We start from the raw sequence: 12,825 nt of genomic DNA on the forward strand, positions 1-12,825 counted from the left end.
CAGAATAAATTAAGAGAGGAAAGCTATTGGCTACTGCCCCTTTATAGTCCCAATGTACGTGTTTTACGTCACCGCGTTCAGAGCGATCTGATTTTCCGACAACTTTGTGCAACCGTGTGTATGCAAGACAAGTTTGAGCCAACATCTGTTGGAAAAAATCCATGGATTTTGTTGTCGGAATGTCCGATCAATGTCCGATTGTGTGTACAGGGCATCAGTGTTTCTTTGGGGTGGTTGTAGGGGAATGCTTTAACAGGATTCAATAACTGTTAGCAGTTCAGATACAATTATTATCGAAATAACAAACACCCTTTCATTCTGTATTAAGAAAAAAGCAGAAAATCTTTACCTGAACCAATGTGTATTCACAGGCTCCACTAAAGGTGAAATGTTTGTTATCAAAGGATATGTGATGGCCATCTCCATAAACGGAACAGCTCCCCAGACACTGTTCATGGGTACACTGCCACTTCCTGTTCTTGCAGGTGCTAAACAAGTGAAGCAGATAAGAGTACCGTCAACTTTTGACCAGATATACCTTTGTCATACTTTGCCTTGCTAGATATTATGAATACAAATGTTGACTTTTTCACTGAAGGTAGTGGACAATGCTGACTTTTTATTACTGAGACAAGTCTTATTTGATTGCTATTTTTTTTTTAATGATTTTTTTATTATAATTATTATTTTTTAATAAGTATATGTAACCCTAATAATTGTAATGTAATTCCAAAAGTAATTTTACATATACAGTATGTACACCCCAACTACAGGAATTAGAAAAAAATCTGACCTGACAGTGGCTTTGCCATTCTCTCCTACACCTGCTCAGCTAGGGTTAAATGCTCATTATGTCCAGAGGGTAGAGGAACAGGCAGGGTTTCTTATCCCATCCCCACACTGGCTAGCTCTGGGACAGCCCCACTGCCTGTAGGAATATGAAATAAAGTAAGTACTTTGCCTTATTCCGGCAACCCATCGCATATCGAGCATTTAACCCCTGCAGTGCAGGGGGTCCAGCTGCAAGGGTAGAGTTGTTTTTTTCTAATTCCTGATGTTGCATCTAAGTTTGAAGTTTTCCTTAAAATAATATCAGGTGATCCTGCCATGAAGGTCCTTTCTCAGTTACTTCCTGTTATAAAGTGATACTGTCTACCTGTTGTGTTTTTCGCGCATGCGTTGTTCTTATAGAAACATAGCTTTTGTATTCTAGGACTATTCAATTTTGGATAGGATATGTTAGTCTGCCATTCCACACACCCTCACTTGTTCAAAAAAATAATTGAGCATTCCATTTAATCAGGGCAGTAGAAAAAGCTGCAATTACAGTATGCTCCATAGACAAAATTAAAATGTTGTACCAAGTATTGCAAGCGACAGAGATGGTGGTGCCTGGGCTGTATGCAGCTTCATTGTGGATACATGAACATTGTTCTTCAGGGATACAGTTTCCTAGTCCATCAAAAACCAAACCTTTAGGACAAACGCAACCTGAAATGCACTGGGAGCTGTACTGTGGAGGAACAAAAGAGAATTTTATTTAAATCGAGAAAAATAAATATGCTGAAGATATAATAATAATAATGATAATAATAATCTATTTAGATTCAGACTAACATAAGGACTCCCATTGCTAACGTTCTTTTCTGGTTTCAGTACTCTCTGTGCCACTAAAATGGCACAAGAATGGAACAACTGAAGAAAGACTGAAGTCAGAACTCCTGATCTACATACCTGCTCATATTAGTTACTTATAAAGGAAAATGTATCTCTATGACAGCCAGGCTACAAGCGTTTTCAGAAGCAGAGGTCAGCAAAGGCAGCATACAAATTTCTCTTAGCACTGGTTTGCTTTATATAAAGGAAAACTCTATTCAGGAAAAAAATAATCAATAAGCACACATAAAGTACAGTTAAGAAGATTCACTGTTTGCGGTATGAGCTGCATAAGAAACTCATACTGACAGCTTCAATTTGTAAGTCTGTTCCTACCAGTAGAGGGTAAAGCTGGGTTTATATGCAATGTTTTTTTTTTCGCTCAACCAGTTGATTGAACGAAATTAAAAAAAAAACTGAAAGTACCCTGCATCAACACAAGTGATGTCGTTAGACCAGTTTCTGTTGAGCAGACAGCAGTACACACATACTGAAAGTTCATGCTAAACTGGGCTTAAAGCCAACTGAACGTCTGATTTTTGTCAAAAGGGCGTGTGCCAGGATCTTGTCTTGCATACTAACAGTACACAATTGTCGTGCCACAAACACGAACGTAGTGACGTACTACGAGGAATTTCAGTTCTTGAGCGCCACCCTTTGGGCCCCTTCTGCTAATTTCGTGTTTGGTGAGCAATTTATTCTGAGCATGTGTGTTTGTACTTTTGACTTTTGTGTGACGGATTTGTGTACTGAGCATACGAAAATCTGATGTCAAACCGTTGTCCACCGAAAATTTACTAGCCTGTCATCCAACATTTGTTGGCGGAAAATTGGACAACAATTGTCAAAAGGAGCGTACTAACGGTAAGATTTTAGGATAACAGTCTGTCAACAGACAATCCCCTGCCAACAATCGAACTGTGTGTACAAGGCTTAAAGGCCCGTACACACGGTCTAAAGTTAAATTTCGTCCGATGAACGATCTGACGATTTTCTGATCGTTAGTATGCTGCTTTTGACTGCCGATTACGAATTTTCGTATGACAAAAACTGGATGTGAAGGCTCCAAAATTTTTGTCTGATGTGACCACAACGTCCGATTTTCTTTCATTAGTATGGTTTTCTGCCCAAAAAAATCTGAAGAGCAAGACTAGGCATGCTTAGAAATGAAAAAACCCATACAAAACAATTCAACACATTATGTCACTTCTGACGTTGAATTCTGTTGTCCGAAAATTTTCTGGTTGTGAGTTCTATCTTCACTTTCGATTTGCGACTAGGATCCAACAAAAAACTGTTTAAAATTCATCCAATAATCTGACCATGTGTACAAGGCTTTAGTCTCTACCTTCTGAATGGAACAGCATTGTGTGTGATTGCTGTCATATTGTCTAAATTTGCAAAAGCCAAAAGTTGTCTGCAATAGGCTTTAGCTATACAAACAAATTTACAAAGCAAGCATAAGTGAATGACCATTTTCATATTTATGTCTAAATATTGTGTTTTGCCATGAGTTTTTTAAATGGAAGGATCACAAGTTGCAAATGGACACCAAAGACCTATGATCAGCAAGTCGAAAGGTGGAATAAATACTTCTGACAAAAAACATTAATCAATGGTGCAAATAATAAAATCTTCTTTATAAAAAGAATCCAGGAATGTAATTTGTCTGTCATTGCCATATTTACTTACACAGTCCATGTCCAGTGTGTCACAGCTCTTCTGACACTCCACACCTTTACTTCCCCTGGTGCAATTAAGATAACTCAGCGGAAGGATGCACACTGGAAAAGGAAATAAAAATAATCCATAAGATTAACTATTTTGTAACTGGCATGCAAATTGCATTATCAAAATTATCAGAGTTTTTATTAAAATAAATACATAACAAATTAGGCATTATAACAATAAAGTGGAAATCCAGTACACACTTTTTCAGTTTTGGATAGAGTGGTAAAGTATTAGAACTTCTGTAAAGTTTTTATTATTACATTGGTTTTTAGCATTGAGAGATGTATTTTGGTAAGTTATAGTGCAGGGATTTTGCACCGAGAACAACTATGTTAAAAAAATGTCTTCTGCACAATTCATGACTCCTAAGATTAGAATGACTTTTAGTTTGATATCAGTTACAGCAGATCTCCCACCACCCGTTCAATAACACTTAAAGCATTTGTTAACCCCCCGAAAAAAAAAGATCCTGTTCCTTTAAAGCATTTTTACAGCACAGTGCTTGTGCTGTGTCATTTGGCTCCCTGTAACACCTGTAATACCTGGCTGATCCTGCCTGGTTCTGCCCTCCCCTGACTCCGATATATCAGGGCTGTTGAGCCCTGTTACTGGAGTCATCCGTACGTACCTCTGTCATCCGCAGCCTGCTCTCTGTCTCCTCTGTGCTCTCTCCCCCTCCCCTCTCTGCCTGTCAGCTTGTGACAGTGCCTGCCCCCTCAACTCCTGCTGCTCAAATAACTTTCACATCTTCATATCATTCCATTTGTGTTCTAATCCTGTGTGCCCCTGTGTGAGTGATTTATAGAAAAAAAGTCTGCCTCATTTCACAGCTCTTTTCAGCGATCACATTATCGGCTGGCTCTCTCTCTCTCTTCTCCTTTCCTGAGTGATGTCAGTGGGGGAATCTCAGCCCCACCCACTGCATCTATCAGATGGGGAGAGAAGAAAGCCAGCTGATCATGTGATCACTGAGAAGCGCTGTGAAATGAGGTATAGTGGGCTTTTTTTTTTTTTATAAATCACTCACACAGGGGCACACAGGATTAGAACACAGAGGGGATGGTATGAAGATGTGGAAGTGGCTTAACAACTGCTTTAACCATTTAAGGACCAGCCACCGCAGTTGCACTGCAGCAGGTTGGCTCCCCTGGGTGAATCACCGTCATGGTACGTCAGCTGCTTTAAGAGCTCTAGGGGGCCCGCAGCACAACGCCGGAGCCAATGCGCGTGGCCGGAGGCGGTGATCGCTCCTGACAGAGACAGAGCAGAGATCTGTCAATGTAAACAGACAGATCTCCATTCTGTCAGGGGAGGAGAGACAGATCTGTTGTTCCTACTGATTAGGAACAGCGATCGGTCTCCTCCTCCAGGCAGTCCCATCCCCCCCACAGTTAGAAACACTCCCTAGGTAACACATTTAACCCCTTGATAGAACCTCTAGTGTTAACCCCTTCCTTGCCAGTGACATTTATACAGTAATCAGTGGCTATTTTTAGCTCTAATCGCTGTATAAATGTCAGTGGTCCCAAAAAAGATGTCCTATCTGTCCACCGCAATGTCGCTGTCCCACTAAAAATCGCTGATCACCGCCATTACTAGTAAAAAAATAATAATAATAAAAATGTCATAACTATATCCCCTATTTTGTAGACGCTATAACTTTTGCACAAACCAGTAGCATCAGTATACACTTATTGCAATTTTTTTTACCAAAAATATGAAGAATACATATTTGCCTAAACTGATGAAAAAATTTTTTTTTTTTTAAATTTGGGGCTATGTATTATAGCAAAAAGTGAAAAATATTGTTTTTTTTTTTTTTTTAAATTTTCAGTCTTTTTTTGTTTATAGTGCAAACAATACAAACCACAGCGGTGATCAAATACCACCAAAAGAAAGCTCTATTTGTGGGAAAAAACAAGACATCAATTTTATTTGGGTAAAATGTTGCACGACCGCGCAATTGTCAGTTAAAATGACGCAGTGCCATATTGCAAAAAATTGCCTGGTTATTAAGGGACAAATTCTTCCGGTCCTTAAGTGTTTAAAGGCTAAATTCACCTTTTGTAAAAAAATAATAAATGCACATCAGGTAAAAACTGTGCTTTTATTATTATTACAATGCAGCCTGTAAAGCACTGCACCCAGGATCAGCAGATCACGAGAACAATGTAGAGATCCGTACGGGCAAGCAGTTATTGAAAGGCAGGAAGAATCAATGAACTATGAGAGCCCTCACCTGCACCTGGAACTGCAAGCCATCAGCTGCAATTGCTGACAGCACAGGAAACTGTGAATGAATGATGTAGCTGTGTAGGTGGAGCCCAAAATGGCCACGCTGTTTTCAAATTGTGACAGTGGGTGCAGGGAGAAGACCCTCCTCCCGCTATCAAAGAGAGGGGAGCACTGGCGGTGGGAGGTGGGTGTATAGAAGCATGTTACATGTTACACTCTACATATGGGTGTAACATGTAACATGCTCCTAAAGGTGAACGTATCCCTTAACATAAGGCAGAACTAAACTTACCTCTATTCCAGAGATGTGATATCTGTGAGCTTAATCACAGGTGCTGACATCTTTGCTTGGTCTTCTGAGTTCATCTTCTTTAGCTTTTTTGAATGGCTGGCCCAAGAAGATTGGACCCTGTGTATGTGTATGGGATATAACTCATTTGGACAACAAGTTATGCCAAAATTATATTATGAGGTGATAGAAGGCAGGTAACAAAATGTATTACAGGAGACAGTGTATGTCTTTTCCACAATAAAAAGCCTTCCTGATAGCATTTTCTTTTTGCAAATACAGTTCTATTTTAACCCAGAAATTAAAGTAGAGTTTCGGTCAAACACTAACTACTCTTTAAAATGCTCCCGACACCTAAGTGTTAAGAGGGAGTATTTAAGAGCAGTTAGGGTATGACTGGAGCTTTACTTAAACTCTTAATGCCCAATTGAACTTTCAGTAGTTTAACTACCTCAATACAGGGCACTTTCAATCCCTTCCATCCCAGACCAATTTTCAGCTTTTCATGCTCTCTCAATTTCAATGACAATTACTCAGTTATGCTACACTGTACCCAAATGAAAATGTTACCATTTTGTTCACACAAATAGAGCTTTCTTTTGGTCATATTTATTTACCACTGGGTTATTTATTTTTTGCGATATAAGTGAAAAAAAGAGCAGAACATTTAAAAAAAAAACACTATTTTCTAATTTGTTTTTAAGGAAATCCAATAAAATCAAATGTTGTCATAAATTTAGGCCAGAATGTATTCTGCTACATGTCTTTGGTAAAGAAAATCCTGATAAGTGTATGAAAATAGGTTTGTATGTATCATTGAAAATTGATCAATCCTGGTGTACTGATCTCATTTCTTGAGGCCCTAAAATGTCAGGACAGTGCAAATACCCCTAAATGGCCCCTTTTTGTAAAGATGACAGTCCAAGGCATTTAGTAAGAAGCATAGTGAGTTTTTTTAAGTTACAATTTTTTGCCCACAATAGTTTGGAAAATTAAGATTTTTTTTCCCCACAAAATTGTCATATAAGTTAGGTAATACCACATGTGTGAGACTTTTTCCCAGCCTGGCCACATACAGAGGCCCAACATGCAGGGAGCACTAACAGGTTGTTCTAGAAACAAAATTTACACATTTAGCTTCCTGAGTACCTATCACACTTCTGAAGGCCCTGGAGCACAAGGACAATATAAATGCACACAAAATCACTCAATTTTGGAAAGAAAATACCCCAGTGTATATTCTACGAGGCATAATGAGTCTTTTGAACATGTTTTTGGAAAATGTGGAAAGAAAATGAAAACCTATTTTTGTTGTGAATTTATAAGCTATTTCTAACACATCACATGTACATAGCAAAAATTACACCCCAAAGTACATTCTGCTACTCCTCCTGAGTATGGCGATACCATATGTGTGAGACTTTTACACAGCCTGGCCACATACAGAGGCCCAACATCCAAGTAGCATCGTCAGGTGTTATAAAGGCATAAATTACACATTTCATTTCCTGAGTACCTATCACATTTTTGAAGGCCATGGAGCACCAGGACAATGGAATTAGATGTGGCAGATGATCATGGACAGATGTGGCATATGATCATGAATAGATGATCACAGTCAGATGCGGCAGATGCTCACAGACAGATGTGGCAGATGATCACGGACAGATGTGGCAGATGATCATGGACAGATGTGGCAGGTGATCACGGACAGATGTGCGCAGATGATCACTGGCAGATGTGCACCAGATGATCACGGACAGATGTGTGCAGATGATCACAGACAGATGTGCCAGATGATCATGGACAGATGTGGCAGATGATCACAGACAGATGTGGCAGATGATCACAGACAGATGTTGCAGATGATCACAGACAGATGTGCCAGATGATCAGGGAAAGATGTGGCAGATGATCACAGCCAGATGTACACCAGATGTGGCAGATGATCATTGACAGATGTTCACAGACAGTTGTGCCAGACAATCACGGACAGATGTGGCAGATGGTCACAGACAAATGTGAGCTAAATGTGCGCAGATGATCACTGACATATGTGCACCAGATGATCACAGGCGGATGTGTGCAGCTGATCACAGACAGATGTGTGCTAGATGATCATGGGCAGATGTGGCGCATGATCACGGACAGATGTGGCAGATGATCATGGACAGATGTGCCAGATGATCACTGACAGATGTTCAGTGGGACAGATGTGGCAAATGTTCAGTGGGACACATGTTTACTGGGACAGATGTGGGGCAGGTGTGTGATAGGTGTTTTTTCACTGTGTTGGGGATACTGTTTGGGGACACTTGCTGGGTGATCAGTGTGTAAAAGCTGTAAAAAACAGCTCACACACACTGATCCCCAGCTGGCAGCACAGATCCGCTCTCCTTCTCCTCACTGACAGGCTCTGTGTGATTGGACACGTCCGTCATGTGATCCGGAGGGCCAGTCACAGAGTCCTCCTGCTGAGCGGCATTGCCATGTCTCTGGGGGACACAGGCACATCAGGATTGCATAGCTGCGTGATGTCACCAGGCTGTATTTACATCACATGATGGCAGTGATTGGACACAGCCATCATGTGATCAGGAAGGCAAATCACAGAGTCCTCCTGCCGATCCGAGATGCGGCATGTCCAGGGGACATGAGCGCATCAGGATCGCGCAGCCTGCTTCTTCTGAAGGACGTTCAGGAATGTCCACTCAGAAGGATGAAAGGCCCACTCAGCCGTTTATATGCAGTGGTTGGGTGGGAAGCAGTTAAATAAGCTGAATACATGGCACGTGCTCCTTCTTTAATTGAGTGGGTGGTAGAGATGGACTATATTGAGAAGACGGAGCCTCTTTTGGCATATGAATCAGAAACATATGATCCAACATACACCATGCTGACCTAAATCTCTGCAAAGCTCATGCTCAGTGTTTATTAGAGAGCATTAACTCTAATTTAACTATGGTAAAAATGTAAGCTGTACTTTTTTTTCAGCACACACCAACACAGCACATTGGTGTGAACTAAAACCATAATAAATAAGGCAATGTAACTGTCCTTGCATTTAGATTTCATTGGACAACGCAGCCCAACATTTGCTGTGAAAAAACAAGGAGCATGTAATTTAGAATTACCTGGTTTTTTTACTTCACCCATACAGTTTAGCTGGCCTTTGTCACATGTGCTGTAGGAAAAAAAAAACAGATACACATTTCAGTTATATGATTTATTATTAAAACCTAAAGTAAATATTGGTCACAAAATGTACAAGATCTACATGTCTTCATTAAAGTCAGGCCTCTCCTGTCAAACTCCCTCAATGGATACTTCTTTGTTTGCTGACAACACGTCGGGTTATCCTGAAGGCCTGGATATCATCTTCCACTCCCTCAAATGTCACAATTAAAAAGAAGCTGAAAAGTCTCCTATATATTGAAAAACTAGATACCATTATCCAGAACGTTGGGCCTACCAAACGTTTCTTCAGGAGCTGGAAGTCATTCATGGAACATTCTCTTCTGAGCTCAGAAATCCATCTTCTTATGAAATCGTTTCAATATATGGAATTGTATATCAAAGCAAACCTTACTAACTTTCCCAGCAGACTGAAATTACCTGAAGATAACGTACCAGTCTTACCTCTTCCCTCTCCCCCATCCTGAACGTGTTCTATCTGATGCCAACACATACTTATATATGTTCTGCCTTTTACTATGTCCCCTCTATGGAGGTAGAGTACTTTATCATATGTGTTACTTAATAGACCTCAGCATAATAAAGTTCCTGCCTTGATTTATGTATGTGGCCATCTATTGCCTTAGGTTCTTCCCATGTAGATGCAAAATGTATGTTATGTTCTCTAATCACACTTTTTTCTCCAAAAAAAAAACAAAAAAAATTGGCAGGTCTAAAATTAAGACAATATGGGGAAGAGCTCTTAAACTGCAATAATGTATAAAAAGCAAACAGATCTGATATGTTTCTCATTTGATAGCAGTAAAATGCACATACTGTATTGGTATTTTGCAAACAAGACAATGGGGGTTTCATTACTAAAGGCAAATCCACTGTGCACTGCGAATGCATTGGCAGGGCCGTCTTTAAGGCAGGGCAAAAGGGGCAGCTTCCCTGGGCCCATCATTGTTGTGGGGCCCAAAGCAGCTGCCTCATACTTGCCAACTACCCCAATTTAAATTCCCTTGTCCCTTGAAGTTTTAGTCCTGTGCTGTGTCCCGATATCTAGGTGTGAAGTTCTGTTACTAATGCTGCCCAGCTCTGCCCTATTGCCGTGTACAGATGACTCACTTGCAGACCCTGTGTTTACATGTAAATAACCTGCACTGATATGTAAATAGAGATGGCAATAATATGCAAATTTGTCGTGGATCGGCAGCATTGATACATAATTGATTTGTAAATAGCAGTGGCATTAATATGTAAATAGCTGCAGACTGGGAGTAACCTCTAGGAACCAATCAGTGAGCAGTAATAATGTGCAGTAACCTCTAGCAACCAATTTGTGAATGGTAAGGATGTCCAGTAACCTCTAGCAACCAATCAGTGAGCAGTATTGATGTACAGTAATCTCCAGCAACCAATCAGCAAGCAAAAGTCATGTGCTGTAACCTCTAGCAAATAATCACTGAGCCATAATGTGTGCTGCAACCTATAGCAGCCAGTCAGTTAGCATTAATTACACCTCTGTCAACCAATCGCAATCGCTGCCTGATCTGATTCAGTTGCTATTTATTGTATGTCTCAGAGCAGATGGAGAGTGAAATTGCATGTGGGTGGGGGGCAAGAAAATTTTGCTTAAGGTCCAATCAATATTAAATACGGCCCTGGCACTTGGAGGTGCAGTCGCTGTAGATCTGAGGGGAAGATCTGAAATGAGGGGAAGCTCTACTGAGTTCTATCATCCATTCATGTGCAGGGAAAAATGCAGTTTTTTTATTTTCCTTGCATGTCCCACTCAGATCTACAGCGACTGCACTTCCAAATGTACTTGCAGTGCACTTGTAGTGCACAGTGGATTTGCCTTTAGTAAATCAACCCCAATGTGCATAAAGTATGCTGCAAAATCATACTCCATCTTCAGTGTCACAGCCAGTGTAGCTCGGTAACAAGACTGTGAAGGGCCTGCAACTTCTAAAATAATTAAGTAGATAGAGAGCTATATAACTGGTCGCAGACCTCCCCTGACCTGTGCAAAGGTAACATCATTACGCACAGTTCACTCAAACAGGGTTGTGTGGAGCACTGTAGAGGTCTGTCCAGTCCACACGGAAATCGTGTGGTGCTTCTGCAGCATGTGATTTCTGTGTGCGGGAAACCATACCACATTTTTCAGTGCATGGGTGTGACATTTTTTTCTTTCATTTTCTGTGCAGGACCACATTTTGTGTGCAGCTGCATTGGAGTGCAGGAATACATGCAATTTAAACGCACTCCCGCACCCGCATATATGTGAATGTAGCCTAAATGTACAACTAAAGGCTCCTGTATGGCAGTATAAACAAATACCAAAGTTTTGTGAATTGATGAGACAAATCTCCTAAAGTAAACCAAAAACTTTCTTTCCTTCCCTGACTGAGCCAAATCCTCCTTCACTTGTGTTTCTCAACATGCTCCCCCTCCCAGACACTGCAGCTCACAGTGGGAGGGTTTCAGTAACAGAGGAAATGTTGGCAATCCAAAGAGAAGTGGGCAGGACTAGACATGTATGGTTCATTTTGTTCCAAATTTTCTATGTATCCGAATTTCCGACTTACAATAGTTCTGTATTTAAATGACTCCAAAATAACGAAAAACATTTTCTAATTAGAATCATTTTCGAATACTTTTCGAACACTTTTCAAATTTGAATACTTTTCAAATTTGAATAGTTTTATTTAAATTTTAATAGTTTTCGACTTCAATTAGTTTTCAAATAGTTTTCAAATTCGAATAGTTTTCGGATTTCCAAAGAGATAAAACAGAATAGAAAATAAAGGAATAGAATAGAAAAAAAATAATAGAATAGAAAAGAATATAACAGAAAATAAAAGAATAGAATATAATAGAGTAAAACAGAACAAAATGCAATATAAAATAAAAGAACAGAATAGGCTAGAATATAATAGAAGGAAATAGAATAATAACACAGAAAGAATATGACCATCTTCTGAAATTCAAATTTCAAATAGAATAAGTTTGAATTTGAATACATAAGAAAAGAATAGAATAGAAAAGAATAGAATAGAAAAAAATAGAATAGAATAGACTATAATAGAATAGAAAATAAAATAATTTTAAAAAATAGAATAGAAAGAATATAACCATTTCCCAAAATTCAAAAAAGAATCAATTCGAATTTGAATAGAAAATAATAGATTAGAATAGAAAATAACATAATAGTATAGAAAAAAACAACAGAATAGAATACAATGGAATAGAATAGAAAGAATACAACCATCTTCCGAATTTCGAAACAAAATAGAACAAACAAATAGAAAAAATAAATAAAATTAAAAAAACAATAGAATAGACTATAATAGAATAGAAAAGAAAAGAATTTTAAAAAACAGTATAATAGAATAGAAAGAATGTAACCATTTCCCTAAATTCAAAAAAGAATCAATTCGAATTTGAATAGAATAGAAAAGAATAGATTAGAATAGAATACAAAAAACAGAATAGTATAGAAAAGAATAGAATAGAATAAACAAATTGAAAAAGAATACAATAAAAAAAATAGCATAGAATAGAAAGAATATAATCATTTCCCAAAATTCAAATAGAATCAATTTGAATTTGAATAGAATAGAAAAGAATAGATTAGAATAGAATACAAAAAAACCAGAATAGTATAGAAAAAAACAACAGAATAGAATAAAAAGAATATAATCATCTTCCGAAATTTGAATTTCGAATAG

At 38.8% G+C, this 12,825-nt stretch overlaps 1 protein-coding gene across 5 annotated transcripts in view; it reads right to left on the reverse strand.

Annotated features, from left to right (window-relative positions):
- LOC141112209 (mucin-5AC-like) overlaps positions 1 to 12,825 on the reverse strand; it is a 251,901-nt gene that overhangs the window by 96,746 nt on the left and 142,330 nt on the right. For all 5 annotated transcript variants that reach the window (XM_073604809.1, XM_073604807.1, XM_073604808.1 and 2 more), the window contains 4 exons: positions 9,046 to 9,095; positions 3,349 to 3,440; positions 1,362 to 1,513; positions 350 to 488 (listed from right to left, as the gene is read on the reverse strand). In XM_073604809.1, coding sequence (XP_073460910.1) covers positions 350 to 488; positions 1,362 to 1,513; positions 3,349 to 3,440; positions 9,046 to 9,095 — 433 coding nt within the window. The remainder of the gene's footprint in view (positions 1 to 349; positions 489 to 1,361; positions 1,514 to 3,348; positions 3,441 to 9,045; positions 9,096 to 12,825) is intronic.

This window comes from Aquarana catesbeiana, linkage group LG11, assembly GCF_042186555.1.
Source record: "Aquarana catesbeiana isolate 2022-GZ linkage group LG11, ASM4218655v1, whole genome shotgun sequence".
In the NCBI taxonomy this organism is placed as follows: domain Eukaryota; kingdom Metazoa; phylum Chordata; class Amphibia; order Anura; family Ranidae; genus Aquarana; species Aquarana catesbeiana.